The following is a 27,705-nucleotide window of genomic DNA, read 5'->3' on the forward strand; positions in this document are numbered from 1 at the left end:
TGGTGATGTATTTAACTGTGTTTCAGAACTTTTAGTTGTGGGATTCGTCAACGGGTCATGTAATGTGTGTACATTTTGGTCGAATTCAGTTTTGAAGTGTAGCCTAAATGTTTTTAACCAAGGGGGACGGTGGGATAGCCTATGTGTTACGGCGTAGACCGAACACCCCGTTCGATTCATCACATGGGTACAATGTGTGAAGCCGATTTCTGTCATTTATTCTGCCAGACAATAAATATGATAGAATACTTAACAAGATGTGTACATACCATTTGATCTCTCATCAGGAACTGCAACATGGCGATGCGGAAGCAACCCGACCTGTTGGCGAGGAGAACCAAATCTGGCCGGATGTGCCTCGCCCAAATTCAAAAAGATTCTCAAAAAGGTAACAGAATTAATCTGCACTTGACAAAGACTATGTTTGACCATCAAATACTGATGGTGTCTATCATTTTGCAACATGATCAGCGCAACTCATTTTACTCGATGTATCATCTAAGGCGACGAGACATGTCATTATATACCCTGCGAAGCCTTATCGATATTACTATTGCAACCTCGCCTCGAGAACTACACAGCTCTACAAAATACTCAATGAACTCAGTAAACTAAGAGAACACGAAGTTTCCATACGATTCTAATAAAATGAATGATTAAGTATGGTCAGGTGAAAAAAATCTGTGTCCTTAAACGTTTTTTGAGCAGAATATAGTGAACATAAAACTAGGGGCCACAATTGTTTTGGGGGATATTTTAATATACTGAATATAAAGCTACGGAAATATGATTGTTTGGGTTTTTTTTAGGAATCCGTTTGCTCATTCTTCACTACAAAATATATATAAACATATGAAACAAGACTCGATTTCCTCAGGGTCAGGATCTCTGGTCTCCCTGGGTCTCCTTTTCAGTTTATACGATTTATTTATTACTATCAAAATTTTATATTCAGGGATTAATCATTCGTCTACCCGTGGCACAAAGGAAGGTCATGCCGAATGACCTTGCTTCTTGTCACTTATATTCATCGCAGTACCCTTGTCCTTGCCCTCTGCCCTTCAGTTCCGGTCCTCCTCCCCATTTGTCCTTCTGCCTCCGCTTCCCTCAAGATACACACCCGGAACAAGCCCTTCAGTAGTATATGGTACACACGATGGCGCGTCAGGAAACAGGGAAGAAAGCATCTCAAGTTCGCTTGAGTCTACATCCTGACTGACGTGTGTCATGTAGTAGGATGGAGTGTCAGCTGTCGCCATGTAACCATGTAACCATGTAACCATGTAACCTTCATGTCACTGCACTTAGTCTAGTATAAATTACGTAGTACTCTGGCCAGATTCTCCGTTACTCAAACGGATATGTAGCAACAGAGCGTGCCGCCTTGAATGCACCCTTTGAACATTGAATATGATTAAATAATTATTTTTATTAATATTAATTGTTATTAATTGAATATGTAGCAGAAGAAACAATATATTCTATTCACATAATCAGTGAAGCCTTTACGCAATGTTGTTAACACTGAACATGGACAGAATCGATAATTTGCATCATCTTTTGCCTTTTCGTCCTTTTCTTTTTCTTTGGCAATAGGTCATAAACATTTTTGTTGTGTTTTTTTTGAGAGATTTGACTTATCAGAAGAATGAGGACACTTTTTATGGATGTACAACTTCTTTATTCTGGATAGGTATAGATTCTAAAGTCGTTGTCAAGCACTAAAGAAGTTGTATATCCATACAATTGTCGTCATTATTCGTCTCCTCAGCTTCTGACATATTAGGCTTTGTTTGTTTGTTGATGACGTGCTATGTCATCCTAGTGATGTGGGACATTGTACCGCTAGTGTTTTGACTGGCAACACCTTAGGCTCTAAGTGACGTTATACAAGGAAATAAATCTATTCCCTGCTTAGTCGACTGTAATAGTAGTACTGTAGTACTGTTAGAAGCGGCATAAAATATCACTCACTCTTCTCTTTATAAATTACATTTCTCTTTATAAATTATTGAGTGAGTGAGTTTAGTTCGCATTTAGCAATATTCCAGCAATATCGTTTGAAACCCTCTAAGGTGATGGGGGTGAGGTTGAAAACCTACTGCCATATTTCATTGATACAATGATGGGTGAAGTGCACTCTTGTTTTTAAACCAACGAAGATGGCATACTTACTTTGGTTGAACAAAGGCTCGATGAAGTCTACTATTATTGTTAAACATAAGAGTATGGATTGAATGAGTGACTTTAGTTTCACACCGCCTTTAGCAATATTCCAGCAATATCAAGGCGGATACACCAGAAGAGGGCTTCACCCATTCTACCCATGTGTAATCGAACCCGGGTCATTGCCTTGACGAGCGAAATTGACCACCAGCTACCCCAAAACCCTCTTTATAAATCAGATATGATATGTAGATGTACACATTTCTGTGTGTGACGTAGGTCCTGGAGGCGTCTGTAGAGGAGGCCAACGAGGAGGAACAGGTCGAGATGACCACAGCCCTTGTGGAGGTCACGAAGACGGAAGAAATGTCCGTGGAAGATGTCATGTTGACCTCCAAGGTCATTCAGAGTCTCGCTAAGCAGAGCCCGGCTAACAAACCCAAAGATGAGAAAGCAGTCAAAAGCATCGTCAAGGTACGTTGGTACCTTCCCATAATGTTCTTTAGCTTCATGTGACATTATTCTCAAATTAAATACACACACAATTATAACCATAATCATACTATTATGTCAAGAAGTGAAGCTTAAACAGCTTAAACATTTCTGATAAACTGGAAAAGAAACCTGTCCGTTAATAAATCATAAATATTACATTAAGATAGCATATCATTTGTGCGACATGGCTTTACGTACACACTTTATTATATGTACATGCATTGTACTCTTGGCTATGAGGCCGGTAATACCGCGCGATACACCTTGTGTTATTGTTCTTGTTTATTGTTTTATTTCCAGTTCCGGTCTTTCACAATTGAACCATTTCTGGTTTACGTGAGGGTAACAAGTCAAACTGTTATATGTATTTTCAGAACGTTGTTAAAGCCGGCAGCAACGTCGTCTCCGAGAACAAGTCATCAACGTGGGAAGAAATGGCACCAGAGGACAAGGCAAGATCAGCCTCCAATCTGTTGGTTGCCATAGAATCAACAACAGTTGCAATGGCAGCTGTGATCGATCATCCAACTGTTATTGAAGCCACAGATGAAAATATTGGTAAGTAAAAGTTCATCTGTTCTCTTCAATTTATTACCAATGCATATACCCTTATTTCAATCCGGCGATATATCGTTATATATTGTTATAATAATCCATGTTGAAATAAGTAACGATGTATAGTTTTCCTGATACACTTCTGGCAATATTCTACAAACTATATGCATAGTAAATACAAAAGACAGTGACAAATTCCAAAAATGTTATTTTAGAACTTATTTAATATAGGGTTATACCAATCGTATGAGAATGTAGAGGTATTAATATAAAAACTAGAAATCTGTGCAAAATAGTAGATTTAAAATATATATATTTTGGAAACTGATTCAGTATGGTATTTGTTACGAGTTAAAATTTTGTCCGCATTCATAAATGGTTCAAAGGACAAGCTAGACTAACGCATAGCCTCTGAATGTATATTCTTTTGAGAGTAACGAATAAACCCATTTAAACTGAAAAAAAGAGCCCCACTGACTTGGGAGATTAAGAACTGGGGAAACTCTAGACTTGCTTCATTTAGGGCTTTAGCATTGAAGGGAGGGCTAGGCAGGAGGGAAATAATGTGGTTCAAGAACTGTGCAACAGACTAAAAGCAAACAAGAGAATAAATTGTACAGGTTTCCATATGTCTGCCACAAATGTTTTGAAAACTTTACTGTGACCATGTTTTAATTGGCGTTATCAAACATATGCATATGAGTCGAATAAATCTCTTTGATACTGGAGGCAGAACGTGACTCAAACTAACGCGCCAGTTCCATTGTGAATGAAACCTTGTAGACAACATGCACCCGCCCTTGTTTATCTCATTCAAATTGTTATTTATAATACACCGTCTCGCAATCTTATCATTTCAGTCTCACTCATCGAGATTTAAATATGGCGAAAAACAGTCTTATCGGTGATTGACGTTTTTGTACAGTAATTTGTAACTGAGAGTGATTTGTATTTGTCGACACAAGACGTGCTTGTTTTGTGATGACAGATCCGGGATATCTCAACAAATGGTGCCCCAGAGGGTACAAAACCATCCTTTCTCGTATTGTCTCGTTGTAAACGTGAACCTGCTTTCTAGTTCTTATCAGCAACAGAAAATTAGGAAAGATAAAATATGATCTGGAAACTCATTTTTCTTGAAAGACCAAAGTCACTGTTGCATGGAACAAGCATTGAATTAATTTTAATCTGTGTACATCTTGACGTGTTTATTTTTTTGTTGGTAAAACAATGTCAGAACTGTCGTGTTGTGATAATGTGCATGTGGCCGTCTGACACTTTCCCAATGTGCGTCTTGGTGAAAAGGGCTCCAATTTCAGTATTTTCTTAGATGCCCAATTTCGTTTTAATTTTTGAAAGCGCTTTACTATGAACCTTTGAGTAAACATCTTTGGAGCCTTTGCAGTTTAAAGATAACACATAGGGTCCTTATTCATGAAATTTCTAAGAAACGCCATCCTTTGCTAAGCAGAAGTTCAGACAAGCTTTGACCTCAAACCTCGAAGTATGTCGCGGATAAATATTTTCCCGAAATACGTGTCTTTCTTGGGGAAAAGGGTATACTCATGCGTTTCATCTAAAGCAAAGTGCTCGTATAGTGCATATCTACTGTGAAGCCACTCGCGGTGACATAATTTATTTTGGCATTAAAAGCATATCGCATGAGCTTGTTTTGATGAAAGGTCAAGCTTGTCATACAGACCGAATTTCTGTGTTCTAAGCAGCTGAGTGTTTTCCTATTTCGGCAGAGTATGTTTTCACTCCTGGACGGAGTTCAGATTTGTTCATAGGTGTTCATCCGCTGAAACATCTCTCATTGCCGTTCTCTATAAGGCTGCATAAAACAAATTGAATGTTTCTCGGGCACATTCTTTTCAAAAGTCACGAGGGAGGTAGGGCTTTATTTTTTTATTTTTTTATAGAAGAAGAAGTGACGAGGGAGGAACACATTTTTATTTTTTTCCTCAGAAATACAGCTTGGGAAGTTTACCACGTGTGGTTTTAGTCACACTCGTTCTTACAAACACTCATCGTTATAGTGGACAAATGGATGATCGGGCCAAGTCAAAATGATATTTTTAAAATGGCAATAAAAAATTGTTACGTGCCGATTCCCCAGAAACATTTCACTTTTATTATTTTATATTGAAAATTGGAATTACGGATTATCCTTCGGGACAGATAATCCGCATTTGGACTCATCGGTGGGAAGAGAAGGATTTAACCTCTAACAGAATATATAACCGCATAATTTTATATTATTGATGTTATAAACTATTCGTATCATAAGTGGTTTTCAATGCTGTAAATATTTAATATACATAGTTCATATAATTGCAATTTCGACTGTACACAGATAATACATGGCATACATCGTGATGTCAACAATGATATATTACAATGCTAACCAAGTACACAAAAGTCATAATGTTTTACCTTTCTGCACTTAGATCTTGAGTTACACGTGATAGACGTGGAGAACATGACGGAAGAAGCTCTGACATACGACGACCAAGGGTCAGACAACGTTATTTCCATCCCTATTGGAACCCTAAAGTCACTGAGTAAAGGTGAGTCATGGACTGAAACAGACGAAACAACACTTGATGTCATTGTTCGAAATAAGCGCCTGCCCGTAGGCCCGGGGCAGGTAAAATGTGTGTCGGGACCCTAGTTTCAAAACCGTAGGATTCTTCAAGAACCTTCTTCAAGAGGTTTTGGTGTTGATATAACTGTTACATTTGTAGGTTCTATTAAACGACTATCGGAAGAACATATATTGTCTGGGTGAAGAGATTCTTTAAAGTAGTAGACCCTTTATTTAAAACACTGAGTCCGATTGTAGTTGCTACAATTTTTCTAAGATGTTCATTTGGCAACATGCATGTGTAATTAATGAAAGAAAAATATAGGGTTATCTTGTGAAAAATGACAGAGTGAATAACCCAAGCAGTATAAGTGGTATATGTGTGTATAGAGTATAAATAACTCAGCATTTTAACGCACCAGTGCCTATAATAGTGCTTTATGTTGGATTCAGTGTTGAGAGTGAGAAGATAATCTGTTGTTTCTGTGTCCACCTGTATGAACCACACTGTATATTGGTCATTTACTGTATCCAAAGGCGGCATGGCCAAGGCGGTGTTTATGACGCATTACAAGATGGGGGACCTGCTCGAAGAAAGGCCGAGTGCTACCGATGATAAACGAACGACCACGAAGATCGCTAGCAGCATTCTTAGCGCCTCAATCGGAACTGACACCCACGTACAACTTTCAGAACCAATTACATTTACCATGAAGTTAACTCAGGTAAGATGATACAAAATTATCTTTCCTTGATCGAAAGTATTTCACTCAAAAGTCAGTCGAAGTTGGAGCGCTCGTCCGTATCCAATCAGATTGCAGCTGGGATGTCTGGTCTGACTATTCTACACCACTGGCAACTGCAAAAGAAATTTGTTGCCATGATTAAAAAGATCTCTTCATATGATTGACAACACCGTGTATTTCTTTCTATCATTTACCCGTTTTGACCAACAAGAATATTCCGAGAGTGTCAAAATGGCCGGATTTCGAACTTGTTTTTAAGGTTTAAGCATCAGTAATTGTCCACACGCGAAGCGTTCTCTCCCTGGTCAGTAGTGATCAACATCTAAATCAGTTCTGACAAAGATATGCACAGGTATCACAGAAACGCGCTCTTTAAACATCACTGAACATTTTCAAATTAACGTATTAAAAACCATTTGGCTTCCAATATTGTTTCTCATAGGAAATCAGAAACATGAAGGAGGAAACTAGACAGATACAAATTCCAAATTGAATGCAAAACATGCATAGAAGTTTATGAAATTGTCGTCTTTTATGTAACAGAGATGTGGTTGATTGTCTATAGGCTGCCTCATCATACGTTCTTGTGCTTGACGTCCACTGCCACGGGCTCTCGTGACTTCCTGAGCCTGAACAGGACAGTCAAAACTCTTCTTATGAGGAACGATTATCTCTAGATGTTCGTCTTTGACATTCAATTAAATTTGGAGACACAGTTTTAAAGGAACCGCGTTCAGTCATTTAGAATTTTCAAGGGCAGTTTAGAGGTCAAAGCATTCGCACCTGATGCCATAGACCGGGTTTTATTCCCAGCGTCTGTGCATGTTTGGAGCCCATTTGTATCAAATGATGTGATACAGTAAAAACATCAGGAAAAGCAGTGTTAATTTGCTGAAGTGTTGCACATTATCGACTGTTCTTAACTATTGAAATATTCTTTTTTTTCAATCGCAGGAGTTTCCAGACGGAGTCACACCAAAGTGTTCTTTCTGGGACATAAGACAAGAGTAAGTATATTTGATGCACTGTATACAAGAGTTTTGCGTCACACTGAGTTGTGCGTCACAGTTTTATCCTCTGAGAATCCGTGCCCTGCCAGTCTCCCCCCTTACCATTTCATATTATGGGTTGAATACCAGATCTACATGATTATGTTTCAAGGTTTGTCAGCATCACACTCAATACTGTCTCACAGTCCCAGAACCACTTCATTTTCCCCACTGCATAACCCTCGACCTCCCTGTAATGTTAAAATCCTTAATGGAGCAACTAGAGCTTTTCTCAGGTTCTCACTGAGGCTCTCTTTCAGTTTAAATGGGTTTATTTGTTACGATCAAATTGAGACGTGTTCAGAGGCTAGCCTTAGTGTAATCCATACACCTGCTCGAGGGTTTCACCGAAGAAGCCAGAAACTGACAAACCTTTGATTTTTCTCTCACACCAAGCTAATACACTTTATAACTGAACTTGAACACAACTGACTCACTTAATGTTTCTAGGAGTCAGTGTACAAAATAGCCACTGGCCCACGAGTCTATGGCTAGTATAAGTCCAGTCGGGTCAGTAAATATCCACAGTCACTGGACTAACAAGAAGTCTCTGAAATAAGCATATTTCACAGTAAAAAAATAATATAATGAAAAGGAACACTGAGACTTTCTTCACTTTCTGCTGCGGAAATATAGACTTGCCACATGATATACACTTACATGGGCTTTCTTAAATATATGTGCTTCAGGGTCTGTATGACAGACGATGACCACACTGGCTAGTTCATTTTCATGGGGTCATTTTGTAAATATCATCTCTCCGGCTTAATTCAGTAACCTAGCAAAATATGTCCCAAATTATGACATGTTTTCACTATTTTTCAGTAAAAACTTTCATATTGCTACAATGATCACGAAAAATATATTCATTCAATTAGAACAAAATCGCACCGACAGCCAGAATCTTCCAACTGCAAATTATACGTATCTGGAATCTGAACCTTTATCATTATCGCTGCTGTTTATGGGAGCGTGTACGTGTGTATGCCCCAGTCGACGAAGACCGACGTCGCCACGTTTCCTGCCGTCTGTGACGGGGGGCGGACTTAGACTTGTGTCAGTGCGTCGTCTGAGAGTCTGAACTTTTGTTCCGGATTTTAATTTATCATCCGGGTGATAGAAGTGTTATTACTGATTGGTAGAAGGCAGTTTATAAGAATGGACTCAAAAGTCGGATCGAATATCCGGAACAGCCCGGCGAACCTTTGATGTTTCTGATTTTTAATTAATTACTTTCATCTAAGGTTAAATATGCCATATACACTCTTGATAACGTAGCTTAAGTGCATGAATGCCAAAGTTGAAGTGTTAGGCTTCGACGAATCATAAAAGGGACATCCTTATCATTGTTAAAGACAACGGAATACATTTAATCGTCTACCGCTGTGTATAGTTTATGCGTGTTGTTTGATGTCCGGGTTTGTGACATCATGTTTATCAAAACATCGCCCGCATTCTGATAATTCAACTTATTACTTAAACAATACTTTCAATACCATGAGCTGTTTGAAAAATGCACCCAATTTTTGTTTGTTTATCATAGGAGGAACAGTAGTATCACAATATACTTGACAAATGTCGCCCACCTTATACACTTCGTAGTGCTGTCGTCATATAAGAATAAACTGATAGAGAACACGCAGGGAAATATTTATTATATTGAACACTGTCGTGGGTTCCAAGTGGTTTGTCCGTTCATTACAGAAACAAAATGTGCACAAAATCTAGATTTTTTCAGCGGTTACTGAAACATGCTGAATTTGTGATTGAATTATGAATATGCTTGTGCAGTGCCAGTACCATACTGAGTATGAATACCTTCTAAATAGATCCCGCGATCGGTGCTTGTTCTGTCAGTCACAAGATTGTCTTATCCAAAACAATTAGTTAGAAAATCACGTCTTATAGTGGTGTTAAGCAACGAGCCGGTCTACACACTCAAAGCATTTTCTAGACCTGTATTTAGTTTCATGTACATTTGCAGGTAGAGTCTCACAGTCCTTGAACCACATTATTTCCATTCCACCCAACCCGTTCTACAATGCTAAAGCCCTAACTATAGCTTGTCTAACATATGTTATATTCGGGATTACCCTAACCCGCGCAACTTCCGGTGGAAGTCGCGGTGGCTGAGCTGTTTAGGTGCCTGACTCTGAGGTTGTTGGTTCGAATCCTGGATGTTACATTTGACCACTTTCTAAAGGGCATTGTGATATTGTAGTCTAGATTTCCTCAGGTTCAGTCTCCTATCTCACTGGGACTCCTTTTCAATTTAAAAGGAATTATTTTGTTTTGTTTTTCAATCACAATTATATATTCAGAGACTATGCGTTTGTCTAGCAGCCAGGCAGATATACGAACAAAAGGTTGCATAGACGTAAGGCACGGTTGCCGTTGTACAAAGCGATCTTAGCGCTAAGGTGACCTTAATTCCCACACCTTAGCATAGACTTAAGGTAGCCTTGGCGCTTAGGTTCTTTTGAACAACGGCTCCCTGGTTATTCCAAATTGCCGAGCGAGACGTTTACTCCCGAGGATCGGCTGTCTCTACATCCAGCTGTGGTCGACTTATCTAGACACATCATTCGTGCATGTCATCATGAAATACCATCAAGTATGTCCCTCATAAACCTGAGGAAATATCTCAAGCTGGTCCTTCCTTGAAGTTTATCGCGAATATATCTGTCTGTATACTCTGTCAATGAACTGACAAGACGATAAGCAAACGCCTCGCCATGGTATATTGTTTGTGGTAGCTATAGTGTTTATGTTTCAGCAATGGCTACGGTCGTTGGTCTCAAGATGGCTGCCGTTTGGCCGGGACTAACAACACTCACACCACGTGCAAATGTGACCATCTTACCAATTTTGCTATCTTGATGGACGTGGAAGGCGTAGAGGTGGGTGAAAGACTTGATACAAGTTTGTTTTGTGATTTTTGCAGGAAGCCAACGTTATCAATTGAAAAAAAGGCAGACAAGGGTGGTCAGGACTTCCGGTTCGACTTTTCGTCTGCTTTTAAATTGTTGAAAAATGTTTTAAGTGAGTTATCCCCTCTTTCGAAATCTCATCTTGCGGGGTGGTCTCTCTCGGTCTTCCGGTTGTGGAAGTTTGAGACGTATGGCGAGTCTGGTTTACGCGTCTCTATAGTCTGGTGATGGTCTGAATTCTTCAACCGGACTTTCTGGCAATATAACTGTCCAAACTCCCATCTGCGACATTCCATATGCAATGGATCGTTCCTCTGTGGTGCCTTTGCAACACTTATGCAGTGTTCCTGACTCGAAAGTCACAATAAAAATGGGGCGGTTAAACCGTCACGCTGAAGACCCGGGTTCGATTCCCCACGTGGGTACAATGTGTGAAGTGCATGTTTGGTGTACCCCGCCGTGGCATTGCATGGATAATGCTACAACTGGCGTAAAACTAGGCTACTCACTCACATTCAAAACACATTTGTAAATAATCCACCCAAATCTGTTTCAAATTTGTACCTTCAAATATGGACTTGGACCAAGCCTACCCCCATTCTCATGAACACCGGACCCTCGGTGTCTAACAGAGGAAAACAAGAATTTAATCAGGAATTAGTGGTGAATTTCTAAATTTATACCCAGAGATAATGCTTTGGTTTCTTACCTGAAAGATTCCACAGTCGCAATCTCTACTGTAATTAACCGTATCCACGATGTTAAAAGGCGTGTAGTCCGCTAGCAAGATCCTGGCCTACACGATAATCGATATCTGTTGCCTTTGTTTTTAAGGGGAAAGTGGCAGTCAAGTACTTAATGTGATCACTTCTTTATCAGAATGTCAGTTTTCAATTACATCCGAATAGTTAGTGAATTACTGTCTTGTCTCATCCTATCACTGAAGCGGTCGATATTCGGGTCGAATCTTTTAAAAATCAGATTAAAGTGACACAACACATTTATCTTGTCACATATAAATGTCTGCTAAAAGCAGGGTCAACTCTCTGTATCATTCCGATCGTGTCTGGCTCATGTGTTTACATATCGCTATCGACTAGTGATGTTTTGGAAAAGGTTAGCCTTTCCTACACCCATCATGAACACCTGCAACGGCAAGTCAATGTTTCAATGTCTTAGCAACATTCCAGCAATATCACGGCTGGGGACACCAGAAATGGGTTTCACACATTGTACCCATGTGAGGAATCGAACCCGAGTCTTCGGCGTGACGTGCGAACGCCTTAACCACAAGGCTATCCCCACCGCCTCCTCAAAAAAGACGAGAATATATATCTAATATTCAATTGCATTGGAAATAATTTTGCTTTTGGATACGACAAATTTCGAAACGTTCTTCACATGTCTGTTTTAACTCGTTTTGAAGGCTTTACTGTGGACGTGAATGTTATTTCCTTGTTCATGACTCCGTGAATGCGTGAACACGTGAACGCGTGTATGTTAAAAGCCTATACTACAGACATATCACAGCAGCCGTAAATACATGGACCAGAAAAACCTGTGATGGAAACACGAATAAAATGTATGCCATTAGAGCACGATGACATACAATGCTACCATGGGGTCCTTCCGATCTCCCACTTAACAATCATGAAGAACAGTAGATGAAAATGGTTTGTTTATACGACGAGCAATCAGTACCACAAACCTGTCACAAATGTCGAAAATGTGGAAGTAATTAGCCTTAGTGAACAATGCACACGTGGTTGTGTATCGACATGATATAAGCAAGAGTCCCTACTGATGTCAACAGTAGGCCATTGTACGAACACCCTGTTGATCAGCTCTCAAGGACTGGGATTCAGCACTCCAATCAAGCTGGTCGTAGTCCACGTTAGGAGCAATAAGAAGTAAATAAACTGAAGATAAACTTATCTAAACGACGTAAAGTGACTTCTCAATGATTTCCACAAGATCTCACGAGGTTCTCGCGAAACACGAGAGTTTGTGTCAAAATACAAAGGAAACCAATGCGAGCAACCACTTGTAGACTGGGCTCCGTATCTTGTCACTGAAGATAAGCTCCAGCTCGGAACGATCGTGTGTCTATGCCTCAACGTCTATAGTACGACGCGGTATCTATAGAAACACGTGGTGGAAGGGTTTTTTTGCATCGTCAGATCGTTTCGATGTCCGCCCCAGTTAAACAGCTGATTCCAGACGTGTTTAAGATCCCAGCCCCGCCACTTCAAAGGGCGTAACTTAAGAGGTTGTTGAAGCGTTAAACATGTCGGTACAATTTATTGTACAATCAGGTGGCTCCCGTTTAAGTGGGGATTTACTGTTACGGCTTCACGAATAGTATCAGAAACATCCGTATCATATCTCATGAGTCAAAGGACAGGTACCAGCATCACTGACTTCTTCATTTCAAACACGAATGTGTTCGATTAGGGGGGAGTAGCCTTAAGATTCGGACAGGACATGATATTCAGATATCAGCAGTAATAGTATTAAAACTGTGCGACATTAGCGACCAACATGTTGCGCATAACCGGATCTAATCAGAGTCTTAAAACAGTTTCTGAGTAAACACAGGAAACCTAGACTCAACTGCAGTCTACCGTTGTACGGGAGCCCAGTGATTGAAGTATTCGAGTAATGCTTTTATTTATATATAACTTGCCAGTTAGTTCAAATCTCTGAATTTTATTCAACTTCAGATAAACTTGAATCCGATAAAGTTGAAAATTATGAGGATTCGCAATCTTCATTTCACTTTATTTGGTTTACCTTTTGGTTTAAAGTGAAATTTATCGGTACGTTTTACGGAGAAACAGGCCATAAGTCCCCGGTTTGATTTCCGATGCGGGTACTATGTGTGAAGCTGATGTGTGTTTTCACATACCGATATATCGCTGGCATACTGCAGTGAAACCTGTGCACTCCCTGTCACTGTGCAGTTCAGGTGCGAATTGCAGGTGTAACAGATTCCTCATATAATAAGCGTGACGTTTGACTTAGTATGCAACCGTATTCCGATGGCATCGAACAATCGGTGTTCATGCAGTTGAACTCAGGTTAGACCAGCTGAAACATTTGAGGTAAATCTTGCGGACGTGTAGTAAGTCAGGGTGGTAGGATCAGTTTTATCATTTGCCATAGTATACCAAAAACACACACACACACACACACACACACACACACACACACACACACACACACACACACACACACACACACACACACACACACACACACACACACACACACACACACACACACACACACATATATATATATATATTATTTTGGCATTTTTATGTAATAGGACATCGTTTATTTCCTATTATTTAAATCGTTAATGTCCTAATTTTTTACTTTACATATTATTGTTTTCTTTTTTAAAATGCCCTTCCTGATTTAACCGAATCTGAACTTCAAAATGTTAAATTCTGACCTCGTTATAATCCAGGGAGCTCCGTATCTGGATTTGTATAGGGCAGTATGACTATTTATGCCAAGAATGTTTCTTGGAAGCCAATCCGTCTCTATCAAATTCTTTCCCAAAATAAAAGTATTTCATCTTGTTTGTTTTCTTGGACAATTCCAACAAACAATACCGCCACCCACTGTCTCCTTGTCTTGCTTTACCCAACAAATTGTACCCCCAACTGCTAGTTACTGTTTTCGCCCAAATTTTGCCGACGTCGAACAAGATGTTTGTTTTCCATCCTTTAACATATAGTCCAACGATCCCAGGTCTGTAACCCAGGGAAGTCTACTGGCATTGAATCCCCAGACCGCATGCCTCAAATACGCTCCAGATGGCTGGGAGGGGGACAAGATGGGGTGGGGGGAATTCAACTGTCGGCGTTATTTATTCTCCTCCCGAACCCCGGACGCTGAGTAGACACTGAGGGAATCCGCCTGTTCGGGAATTGGTCTGAGACTGTAACAAGTGTTCGTAAGATGTAGCCATACGGCTGCAGCTGTGAGCGTCCGGGGTTCTTATCTTGGACGCAGAAGCCTCCAGACATCGCTTTTGCCAACAGCACAGACAATCAGCATCGTCTTTGAATAAAGTGAAACTATCTTTAGATTCTTGTGTGTTAAACATCCGTGGGTAATTGATAGAACGAACTCTGTTCCATATTATACACTAATGTATTTCGACTTGCTGAAGGGTTTTTCACACCTTTTATATCGGTGTGTATTAAAGTTATGTATTGTTTCTTATATTTCACAATACATTTCTCTCCAGTGATTTTTTTTTAAAAAAGAAATATGATAGCCTAATGGTTGGTGTGTCAGTTCGTTGGTGTGTCAGCTCGTTGCTCGTTGGTGTGTCAGCTCGTTGGTGTGTCAGCTCGTTGGTGTGTCAGCCCGTTGCTCGTTGGTGTGTCAGTTCGTCGGTGTGTCAGCTCGTTGCTCGTTGGTGTGTCAGCTCGTTGGTGTGTCAGCTCGTTGAGGTGTCAGCTCGTTGCTCGTTGGTGTGTCAGTTCGTTGGTGTGTCAGCTCGTTGCGCGTTGGTGTGTCAGTTCGTTGGTGTGTCAGCTCGTTGCTCGTTGGTGTGTCAGTTCGTTGGTGTGTCAGCTCTTTGGTGTGTCGGCTCTTTGTTGTGTCAGCTCGTTGCTGTGTCAGCTCGTTGATGTGTCATCCCGTTGCTATGTCAGTTCGTTGGTGTGTCAGCTCGTTGATGTGTCAGCCCGTTGCTGTGTCAGTTCGTTGGTGTGTCAGAAGATACGTCAGCTTATTTTCTATTTTCCGTCGCGATATAGCTGGAAAATTGCTGAGTGCGGCGTAAAACTAAACTCACTAACTCACTTAGTTCGATTTTCAACATGGATACTGTTTGGGGGGGTTGTTGTTGATGCAAAGTGTGGACTAGCAAACACAAGAAACGGACGCAGAGGGCTTATTACGCTATTCGGTGTGACGGTGGGGTAGCCAAGTGGCTCAAGTCTTCGCTGGTCACGCCAAAGACCACATGGGTAAATGTGTGAACTCCATTTCCGGTGTCCCCTGTCGTGATGTTTCTGGAATATTGCTGAAAGCAGCGTAAAACTAAGACCACTCACTTATTCGTCACAGGTGAGACCCTGGTTTGATTGCCAGTTTTATAGGCTCTGTTTGGATATCCTCTATAGTTTGTATGTCCTCCTTCAATACTGGAAATGGCATTTGTCTATATCCGTTACACACTATACAAGGGTATACATGGTGTTCAGCTTGACCTGAGCTACTTTACATGTGCATGACGCGGAAGGTCAAATGGCACAAACTGGAGGTCGAGTTAACTTCATTAAATTGGGGAGCAGAGAATGTCATTGATGTTGCGTCCGTGCGACGCATGGATTCGTTACAGAACTTGCGCGGAAAACAACACTTCTGAAACTACAGTCATTTCGTGTTTTAATTGATATCTTTCAGTCACATGCTAGATATGTTTATACAGTCATATCTAGTTTGGCTTACTAACTTTACGTACAGACGTCTGGTGCTTTCACAGTCCAATTCACTCTCGCTATCACTCTTTACCATCTGGAGCTTGTTTTATAGGACATTGCTGACGATTTCTCGCCACCGAGATGTCAAGCGGCGACCTTGTCTCGGCTTTTCTGACATGTCGAAAATCAACCGAGAAAGGTGCACCCCTTCACAATAATGGACCCAACCAAGTGTGACACGGTCACGCAATGTATTAGTATTCACTTGATCAGGTCAAGCTCAACATCCTGTACATGCCATGATGCTAAATGTCGAACTTGTCCTTGCAGATGCACACTGTCCACAAGATGTTGCTGGAGTTCATCACCCTCGTCGGATGCATCATCTCTATCCTCTGTCTCTTCGCCAGCTGGATCACCTTCACCTGCTTCGGGTAACTATAGCAACAACAACATGACAGCCCGAGTAGCAGCAGCAGACCCGGAAGATCCCTGTTATGAGTGGTCTACAGCGACCCATGCTTGTCAAAAGAGGCGGTCGGGGTCGGGTGGTCTGGCTCACTGATAGACAATACCGCCACATGGCATCGTTTCTCGATGTTCATAATGTTGGTCTCTGGATTGTCTGGTCGAGATTATTTGCAGCCTTACGCCAGCTAGCGTGAATAGCTGAGCGCGTTGACAAATAACAAACAAACAAACAAACAAAAATAGTGGAATAAAGGTTTATTCAAATTTAACGTTAAGCAACGTTACTGCTCAGATCGCGAACAGTAAGTTATTGGAGCGATTTCAACAAGAAGTACGGTATGATAACGAAGTGGTTAAAGTGATTCCTCGTGACGGCAAAGGTTTGGGTTCAGTTCCCTATAGTGGTACAACGTGTCTTCCATCCTTCTAGCTCTCATGTGACGTGCAAAATGACATAAAACCAGTCTCTCTGAAGATGAAGACATTAAAGTGAACGGCTTTCCAAAACTGTGTTAGAAAGGAGTCATACCATTTATAAAACAACACACACGACATTACATGAGAATGGGCTCGATTCCACACATGGGCACAATTTGTGAAACCCATTTCTGGTGTCCCCCGCCGTGATATTGCTGGAATATTGCAAAAGCGGTGTAAAACCATACTCACTCACTCTCTCTATCTCTCTATAGCAGTTTGATATATTCTGCACCCTTCATTGTAGATCGCTTCAAGGCGAAAGAAACTCCATACACAAGAATCTGGTGGTGTGTCTGTGGGTTGCAGAGATTCTATTTATAACGGGTGTCAGCAGAACGGAAAATAAGGTGAGTGATGCAACAACAGAAGCGCGTCAATAAAGATGCTGGAAAGGTGCAAAGCAGTTCAGATTTCTTCATCTAGTATCCTTACTTAGGATGTGTAATCCCAAGCGTCATAGTCACACATAAGGGTACGACCATTTGAATATTCACAGGAAATTCTTGAAATAGTATTATGCATCTTACTCTTAAACACAAGATTGTATGCCAAATATATACGTTGTCGCAAAGTCTATGTGAAGACTTAACCAATCGCCATACAACGACTTCCTCGGTCGCTCCTTTGTCATTGATGCTCGCGTTGTTGATCACTGGATTGTCTGGTCAAGACGCAGATATTTACAGACTCCGCCACCTAGGTGTAACATTGCTGCGGCTTTATACAAGAAACCAACCAAAATCAACCTTAAGACGTAGAGCATATTACCAAGGGCTTACTCTCGCAATAGCATATTGGGATATTTCAACAAACGCCCGAGACAATAATAAACAGATTTTTGATTGCATTGATTGCATTGATTGTAATTAATCAGGGCACGATGGCATTTATGAACCAAGTACCCGAGTCTGGCCATCCGATCCACTTTGGCAGCCTCTAGCAACCAACATAGCGTCCTGGGACCAATTGTGGCAGGATCTTGGTGGTCTGAACTACGTATCTCCGGCTACACTATTACACAAACCTCGGTAACGTAAGACTAACGGTAAAAGTAGGTTGAGTGCCGTTACGTTTCGCCATGCGCATAACCCCTCGCTTGCACAGCAGCAGATACTGCACATCACCGTCTTGCTTCCACAGCCTGTCGACAAATCTGTCAGCGCCCATGCACACATTTCAACTTTCAGGCATCTGTCGAGATTTGTTTTTGTTTGTTATCTTTATATCCTGACACTGGATCAACGAGAAGGAATTTTTAAAAAATCGGCGTTAAATAAATACGTATTTCCTCCCGTGTGTTCTCTGAAGATGTAGAAACCCCGTGTAACGCCGCTGTCGGTGCGTGTGTGCAGTAGTAAACAAATTCCTTTGTCGTGTCTCCATCTCCAACGTGCACTGGGGCCGTGTGCACTAATCAGCCTCGCTATGAGGTCATCATACAAAGCTGTTTTCAGTCGAAGGATGCGTATTTTTCGCCGACGTAAACAACGTCATCCAACGCCATGAATAAGTTTCTGTATGCGCGTTATCGACGTTCTAAATCACAAAACAGACGCTTTTCCCATCAGCTAGAGACAAGGTACCTTATGTAAGTCGTGGAATTATTTCGTATCTTTTTGTAGTCGATAATAAACAGTGATAATTTACCGTGTCATACCGAAGATTAACGAGTGCTGCCGAACTTGGACCACCTCTACTCTAAGCCACCTCTAAGTCTTGTGGAAAAGTAAGCAATTTCGAAATGGATAGTTATCGAGAGTCCAAATGTCAACGTCTCTGAATTAACGAACTCTATTATTCTTTGGTAGACTACGTGAATGAATAATACTACTAAATGTGACATGTGGATCCTTAGACTAAGTCTCCTAGTTCCTAGAGAAGTAAAGAGCTAAAATGAAACGAGACCCGTTGTGATGGGAGATTCTGATACCGAGGAAATCTAGATTTAGCTTATTCAGAACGTTAATGTCATAGGCACCCACTACAGGTACTAAACCGGCGCTTCGTTTATCGATTTCTTGACCCGCAGTGGGGTCCTATGGTTAATTTGAATTTCAGACAGCGTTGGGTCAAAGTAAAACAATATTGTTCACAATTGTCTATACGTTGTGGTAGCCTCGTGGTTGAAGTGCTCGCTCATCAACTCCGAGTTTGACTCTGCAAATGCAAAATAGATGCAACTCATGTTTGGTGTTCCCTGACGTTATACTGCGGCAATTTTGTGAAAAGCGACTTTAAATTATCACTCCCTCCCTATCCCCTGGTACCTGTGTGGTGATCTTACATTGTTTTAGCTCTCTGTATTTGTTTTCAGCTGGCTTGCACCCTGATCGCCGGCTTCCTGCACTACTTCTTCCTCAGCGTGTTCATGTGGATGTTCATAGAGGGTATCCACATGGTCATCATGCTGGTCCAGGTGTTCGATGCCGCCAAGTCACGGCTACCCTACTACTACATGACTGGATATGGTGGGTCTCTTGTTTTCGTTGAACGCCACACTCAGCAAAATCCCAGCCATCTGTAAATAATGTCTTAATCAGGCAGTTTAACAAGTGATGCTTTGAGCAACTGTCCCAGCCGCTTTGAGGACCTTCTAACAAACACACACGCACGCACACCAACAGATCAAGTATACCGAGAAAGAAGTCTGTATTAAGGTTTGGTGGGGTAGCCTAGTGGTCAAAGAGATCGCTATACCATCGAGGGTACAATGTGTCGCCCATCTTTGGTGTTCTACGCCGTAATATTGCTGAAATGTTGCTAAAAGCAGCGCGAAAAATGGTACTCACTCATTCATGACTGATTACAAATAGTCATATTAAAATATGCGGATGCTATTTAACTTCTTTTGAGCAAGATATTATAAAATGCATTTGTATCGGTTAATTCCGGACCTTAATAAGAGGGAACAGCAAACAATTGTTTGTTACCAATAAGTATTATACCGTGTGTACGTGCTCTCAGTTTTATATAGATACTGTTGTTCAGTTTTCTATCAGCTTTGAACTAAGGGACTCTGCCTTCTCCTTATTTACGTCTATTTCAATCTTAACGGTAATCGTTCTATGTTTGTATTTTGCAGGAATTCCGCTTATCATTGTCTCCATATCTGCGGGTTTCTACTACCAAGGTTATGGAACGGACCAATAGTAAGACGTGTTCACTTGTAATGAGACATGTGCAGGTTGAGAGTTGTACCGGTATTGCAGTCACGCTTTACCTTTGGGAGAAAACCTGGTGCTATCGTTGATTTTCAGTCATCTATATCTATAATCTCCTCACTATTTGACATTTTCACTCTGCTGAATCGATCGAAACTATCGCAGGCCTACCAAAGAAAACTTTCAGTAAAACGCATTGGACCTCGCTACGAAAGACTTACATTTTAGTCAGAAAGTGCAACATTTTTATATCAGAGAATTTTTATGTCCACTGTGCATACCCATTAAGACACACGCTTCTTCAAATTTCCGAGAACCTGTGAATCGCCTCGCGTGGAAAAAGTATTGAATATGTCGAAATAATTACTGTCATTTATCATACGAATGGAAAGTAAATTTAACAAGTGTGCACACAAGCATTATGATTATTAATGCTAAATAACACAACAGAAATTCTTCAAAAGGGGAATATAAATTTTGTTTCAGCTGAAAAACTTCCTCTTTCGTGTGTGCATGCGCGAACCCAGTGGCAGGCTCTTCGATTTTTTATCCAGTTTTAGCGATTTAAAGTTGCCGTTTTCACTGTTTCAGTAGGGAGGTATTATGTTTATGTTGCCATTTCCACGATAAATTTTGACTATTCAGCGTTTTTCTCCTCAGTGGGAACGTTTTCTATAGTAGGCCTGCTTCAGGCGCTTACGTTACATATTTCATAATCTTCTGACATCATTATCGCGATAATTTTTTTTTACATTTGGTCATAAATTAAACAAAACATGCACTTTTCTCGTCAGGATCTTATTTTTACAACGTCCTTTCACTAAGTACTCCAAAATCTCGTTTTTAGCAGCAATGTCGGCTAACGCCTTTTGGAAAGAAAAGATAACTCTTTCGCTTAAATCACACTTGACGTTAATGGAACTAATTTTAAAACCAGACATGAACTGTTTTTGTTTCAGCTGTTGGCTGACAACAGACCGCTTCTTCATTTGGAGCTTCGCTGGTCCAGTTGCCTTGATACTTTTGGTGAGGAATGAAACTTATCTTGGTACCATCAAACAGATAAATGGCAAGGGAATTATATCATATCTGAAAGTGTAATTAGTTGTGGAGCTGATGAGTCCCATTCGCTGTCTGGGCTGCATGTTGAAAGGGGAAGGTTGCCAGGTTGCCGGAGCTGCTGATGAGCTAAGCCAGCTTGACTGGCAGGATCACCCGACTACCCGATGCATTTATTTGTCTAGATCGCTAAATGATATTTATTTATCACAGTTTAGACCTCATATTCACAGTCTGTACACGTGTCTGAAAATGACCTGTATGTCGGCAGTGTGTCTGGACAATTCCGGACCAAGCACACCAGTAACTGAAGACAGTTGAGGCACGGTGGCACATGTACTGTCATGTCAAACAACTTCCACACTGGGCCGCTCTATCATCAGACAAAGGTTACTGAGGGTTTATTACTTCACGGAATCACAGGGTGATGCCTGTGAAGATCCATCAAAGAACTGATCTTTGATTGCAAATTTGGTTGATGCACGTTATCAGTTGTGAAGATCGATGTTCATGATCTCAATCACCGGATTGTCTGATCTGGACTGTAATATGTACAGACCGCCGTAGCTGACATGAGCGACATGAAACAACAAACAAACAAACAAACAAACAAAGGATCTGTTTATTTCATCCGGCTGTATACGCTAATATTTCGCGTCTATTCGTGTCCCAGGTAAACGCCATCATCCTAACATACGCAATGGTGATGGTGTGTCGTCATTCTGAGTACGTCCTCAACAGTAAAGAAAAGAACTCAGGCGGCATGAGGTAGGTGGCACTTTCAATCAAACAAAATACCACAAACCAATGTTTTCTAACTTTGTTTCCACACAGTAACTTAACACAATCATATTCTAAATCTAATCTGCTGGTATGACAAACAAGTCGACTGCCACAGAAGTATCAAGTCTTTGAAGGGCAGAAGTAGGGGGAAACAGTAGAAAGTAAACAAATCCCACCGAAAAACACGTGTCCTTTGTTTTTGCCTTGTGAATAATCTTTGAACAAAGTGATTAAACTGCAAAACAAAGACAAAAATTAAGGTAAGGCCACATTTATGACCACAAATAATACAGAGCCGAGGAAAACTGTATGTAATAACTCTTAGCTGATCGTAAGAATAATTCGATTTCAATTGTGAAATGGCATTAAATATACAAGAAATTAGTCCAAATGCAAATGTAGTTTTGTGCCAGTGAATTAAATGGGTTAAGTCCACAGCTCAGAGCTGTTAGAAAATCGACAATAAGAAATATACTATTATATTGACTTTCTTAAAATAATCAAACCTGATAACCAAGAATCAATTTGGATGTTAACTCATAGCTGATAGGTAGAGGTTTAAGGATATTATGACTGCTTCCTTCAGTTTAGTGCCGGGTAAACATCGGAGAGCCAGACGGTGCGCATGTGATAAGTTTTCCACATCAGTGAAACGTTGTGCTCTTCGTCAAGGATCGCAACAGAAATGAAACTGGCTTCGATCAGATCATTACACGATTAAATGGGTTAGCTCGGCCTACTGGCCCACTAACTGCTGGTATTTGTAATGATTTAAGACATAATGATCTTCCGTTCGTCAGTGGTGGTGAACCAGGTTGAGAATCCTAGGTGTATTTATTGTTCTGTTGTTTTCTCAAGAACATGGCTGCAAGGGGCTCTGTCGATGGAGGTTCTGCTTGGTCTCACCTGGACATTTGGCTACTTCTACATCAGCAAGGAAACCATCGCTCTGGCCTATATCTTCACCATCCTCAACAGTCTCCAGGGGCTCTTTATATTCTGCTTTCACTGTCTCCTCAACAAGAAGGTGAGAAGAGCCAGATCGGTCACAGTAACTTGAATCGATACACAGACTTATATATTTCTCAAATCCTGTGTTTGTGATGTCACGATGAAGCTGGGTTAGTCCTATCACATCACAGATACCGGTGTTTTATGTTTCACCTTGTTTTGTTTGTCTATTTGTTGTTCAACTCCGCACTCAATAATATTCCAGCCATAGGGCGGCGGTCTGAAAATAATCTGACAACCTCATCCCGTCAGTCAGGGTTGCTAAGACCAGTTCTAACCCGAGACTTCATAAGTTTAAAACACTAGGATTTCCACATAGACAGTAAATAATTTTGTGGTGCCGGTGTTACCCATCTGTTGAACCCGTCTTCGCTTTATCTCATTTATTTAGGCTAAGAAACATACGGTCAGCTGTCTGAACTACATGTACATGTCATATCTGTAATTTGGCGTATACAGACTAAAGATCACAATCAGGGCGAACTTTTAGGAGGGTCAGACACGGTATATGGTCTCTGGACACAACCTAAACATCTCGGGACAACAAAAGACACTACAAATGTTTTTTGGGTTTTTTTCGACACATGCTGTTAATGCAAGTTTCCGTTGCTGCAGGTGCTCAAGGAATACAAAAGAATACTCCACATCAGCAAGAAGCGCCCCAGTGCCTCGACACAGTCCGCATCACTGATGCGCAAACAGAGTCAGTCGTGCGAGATGTCCGGCAAGTCCCGCAAGGATTCCAGCTGCTGATCCCAACCACCGCTAGGTCAAGGACGTGAGCGACAATAGTCTCAAGACACCACGGCTCTCCTGTCTAGGTCGCAGGCCATGATTCAGACCTCGAACTGAGCAGAGCTTGGCCTTTGGCCGCCATCTTTTACAATAATTATGTTTTTTCAGTGTATTTAAGGATTGTAATGTAAGTCACTTGTGTAAGATGTAAAATCAAATTCAATATTAATTCATCTTTGTTTGCTTTCAGGACCGCAATAATTTACGGTCGACCCAATTTTGTTTTCATTGCTTTTCTTTTTTCGAGGAAGGTACGATAATTGTTATTTTTTAAATTATCCAACAACTGTACATGTTGGTGTATGGTATGATTGTACTTAAGACCTTTCCTAACGATACTCAGTTGATGTAGTCCATGGTTATGGATTAGTTGTTGAAGTACTAACGCTTCAAGAATGTTGTCTTTCACACTCATTGAGACTAACCCTTGACAAGTGTGATACGTACTAATGCACTAAGACACCACTGCCTTTTATATGTAATTGTCTATGCACTTCCGTATTGCATTGATCTGTGTTCGCCAAAGATCTGAGGGAATCAACCGCGAGGTCGCGGAAAGAGATCTTCAAGAAGCCAGGCTTACCTGGAGTCCGGGACGTATCGGTAACACTGAGCTACTCGTGCCTTGGAGCCATCTTAAGATCCTTTATCCTCTTCCTGTAACCATATCCAGATCACGAAGATTAACATAAACAAGTCCCCAAGAGGATACAAGGGATCTCGACTCTGTTCTATGAATCGATCTTAGTATATGGGAGTAAGATAAACTTCAGCGCTAAGAACGCTTGTGAATCTTGACTCTCATTAATGAATCGATCATAGTAGGGGAGTAATATAAACTCCAGCAGTAAGAACGCTTGTGAATCTCGGGTCTGTCCTGTGAATCAATCTTACTATGGGAGTAAGATCAACGTTAGAGCTCAGATCGCTTGTGAATCTCGGCTCTGTTGTATGAATCAATCTAAAAATGGGAGTATAAAATCAACTTTAGCACTAAGATCGCTTGTGAATCTCGGCTCTGTACTATGAATCGAACTTAGTATGGAAGTTTTTTTTACAACAATGCATTTGTAAATTAACAAAGCATGTTAACAAAGTATTGCCATGCAGTATTCCATAACAAATACTCGTTGTAGAGTCCGTTGTAGAACTTAGATAATGTCCCCACACCATCAATGGCGTGTTTAATCATCTAGTCATATGTACAGGGTCTGTTTGTAGTCACATTGTTTCATGTGTATATAAATGGCAATCAACGTCAGTAATTTATGCTGATATTTGACAATGGTACCTTCCTCTGCATTAACATAAAAACCTGCCATGTCTGACATTCAATACCACATGTATTTATTACGACTCTTGGGACGCAACAAATTCCGGTATTTTTACATCAGTATTAACAGACACATTAATGCAGTCTTTACAACTTTCTAGGGAACACATTTAAACTAACACTCTAAGATCTTAAATTGATCTGGGAACATATGACGAACAAAATCATATGACCAACTATCATATCATAGGTCAGCTTCCATATTACTGCCATTTTCCGACACAATTTCAGTGGCTGTATAAGGTACACAATGTTGGATGCAAATATCAATTCCATATTATTATATTTGTTCCAACTGGACCAACAATCAATGTTTCCATGACGAGTATAATGACATTCTATCCTGTGATCATCATTCAGACAAAATGTCTGTAAACATTTACAGCTTGCAACATGACTATTAAGTGTCTGTGTAAACAAAATGATATGTATGACTGTTCATTCCCGTCACATAAAGAATCCTTTTAATATTCTGGGAGTGCTGAGAGGCTGGCATTTGTGTTCGGTAAAGGATGCTTTGCTTCCCTCATTGTTTCCAAGCACACTATCTTTCTGCCGCAGAACCCGAACATTATTTGGCCACCATTAGGCCTAATGTTTAAAGCACGTTTAAAAGTGGAATGCATAAAAAAGCAAGATTTATGGATGTCAACTTCTTTACTGACAATGTTGTCATCACCCGATCTTTATACAGCGAACATTGTCGCTGGGTATTCACCCCGAGGACAACTCAGTTTTGTCTTGAGCAAAAATGCTTGTCAAAACATCTCAGCCCCAATCCAAAAAATACCACGATATGCACGTAGGTATGAACGTTTGTGGGTAACGTGTATGTTTAGTTTTGAGAATTTCAGTTTCTCATTTCCATCCTAAAACGTTTAGCAAGGTTCCTGATACCTTACATTTTATACATAATTCGCATTTTGACAAACTGTACAAAGTTATTCCAATACTCTCACGCAGACCCTTCTTTGAAAGCGATTGTCTGAAAATATCTCACAGACTAAATGTATTTTATAACGATGCTATACCAGGCATGACTTCGACCGTTGTCTCATCTTTACAATGAGTGTATATTGTGTACATTGTATGCTATCACAGAATAATGTTTCATATATTCAAGATGCATTGCTGTATTTTGCCTTAGAGTTTGTCAAGGCTGTTGTAAATGATGAAAACAATGACGTTTTAATTTGTGAGGTCTATAGCTAATAGATGTAATCTTGAATGTCTTCTTTGATATTTCATGGCTTCCACACGACTTCTCGCTGAAACAAAAGAAGTCGTAGGTAAGCACAACCGTCAACTCTTTCTTTTGGCTTTACTGAATTTGTGGATTCCTTTTTAGAATCGAGTCCAAAATTAGTTGTGGGGGAGGGGGTGGGTTTTTGCTTTATCTGAAGCTAAACTTCAGATGATTCTTGATATTGTATATTAACAGTGTATGACCCCTGGTGGTTCAGATCTTATTTGTTTGGTGCTATTTGGTGGCTGTAAATGTACATTTTGTCACATCTTGGTTTATCATGACTGTTTACACTTGCTGAGTACTGACATAATTAAGCTGTTAAATAAAGTGCTAATTTTTTCACTCATTAGCGTCCGTGTTTTTCTGATGTCTTGGTTATGGGGTAGACTTGTGGGGAATGCTCGTCACGCTGAAAATTCGGACACGATCGACACTATGGGTTTCGCAGTTTGCGGTGTGCATAGCTGTTGTATTGTTGCTACGGTTCTCATGGAAACAATTCGGACTTAGTCTCAAACGGGAGGTGTTGGCTTCGTTACCAGAGCACAACTCGAAAACCGTTTGATATGTTTCATCGACATTTGGTAGATATGTGAGTCAGATCCCAAAGTGCTATTTGCCCATATATGGCATTTATATTTCATGATTTCCATAAACTTGGACGTAGAGAAAGTGTCAGATCAGTTTTTGTCTTCTAATGACTCTTGTTTAAAGGATTTAGACAATATGTTTAAAGGTCACATGCAACCAAAACTCCAACATAATTAAAACACAATTATCACTTATTCATGACATATAACACACATTGCTGATGGTAAAAATACAAATAAACAAGATTATAAGCGTACAATCGCGAATAGAAACTGCAGTATTTTGTACTTGGGCTTACTTCCCTCGAAACGAAGCTCTCGGGAGACCGAACCCAGTCAGAGCGGGTTGGTGTGCACTCAAGTGTAATGACGACTTCCGACTGGTTGACTCATTTGCTGATACCCTGAGGGCTTATTGTGCATACAGAAAGATGATCTGTGTGATGGGCATTTTAGAAGTACGGCGAGTCACAAGAAAGTAAGATTCTTTATGCATAACAACTTTTTATATTTTACTTGATGCGTCGTTTCAGTATGGATTCATATACCGTTGTGAAACAAAATCACATACACTATAGAAGAAGTTGTTATCCACAAAGAATGTATAAAGTGATGTTGGGTTTTGTAAATCACAGGCAAACTGTGGCGCAAATGGGATCAGCGTAGAGAATATGACCAGTCTTCTTATATGCGAACGAGGCGAGCAAAGGTTGGCAACGCACTTTCCTCGCTTCGGTTCAAAACATATTTTTCACGTCAAAATAAAATATCGCCACCATCAAAGGTACACTCCCA

The 27,705-nt window shown here is 40.5% G+C and overlaps 1 protein-coding gene across 1 annotated transcript in view; it reads left to right on the forward strand.

The window, feature by feature from the left end:
- Nucleotides 1–26,664, forward strand: part of LOC137290542 (adhesion G protein-coupled receptor L4-like) — a 69,332-nt gene extending 42,668 nt beyond the window's left edge. Inside the window, exons 6-20 of the mRNA XM_067821573.1 lie at nt 288–388; nt 2,446–2,640; nt 3,036–3,219; nt 5,667–5,786; nt 6,341–6,528; nt 7,504–7,556; nt 10,375–10,498; nt 16,309–16,412; nt 17,174–17,276; nt 19,244–19,397; nt 20,012–20,078; nt 21,050–21,116; nt 21,823–21,917; nt 22,791–22,959; nt 23,559–26,664. Coding sequence (XP_067677674.1) covers nt 288–388; nt 2,446–2,640; nt 3,036–3,219; nt 5,667–5,786; nt 6,341–6,528; nt 7,504–7,556; nt 10,375–10,498; nt 16,309–16,412; nt 17,174–17,276; nt 19,244–19,397; nt 20,012–20,078; nt 21,050–21,116; nt 21,823–21,917; nt 22,791–22,959; nt 23,559–23,696 — 1,862 coding nt within the window. The 3' untranslated portion in view covers nt 23,697–26,664. The remainder of the gene's footprint in view (nt 1–287; nt 389–2,445; nt 2,641–3,035; nt 3,220–5,666; nt 5,787–6,340; nt 6,529–7,503; nt 7,557–10,374; nt 10,499–16,308; nt 16,413–17,173; nt 17,277–19,243; nt 19,398–20,011; nt 20,079–21,049; nt 21,117–21,822; nt 21,918–22,790; nt 22,960–23,558) is intronic.
- The last annotated feature ends 1,041 nt before the right edge of the window (nt 26,665–27,705 follow it).

Source organism: Haliotis asinina, chromosome 7, assembly GCF_037392515.1.
Source record: "Haliotis asinina isolate JCU_RB_2024 chromosome 7, JCU_Hal_asi_v2, whole genome shotgun sequence".
Classification (NCBI taxonomy): Eukaryota; Metazoa; Mollusca; class Gastropoda; order Lepetellida; family Haliotidae; genus Haliotis; species Haliotis asinina.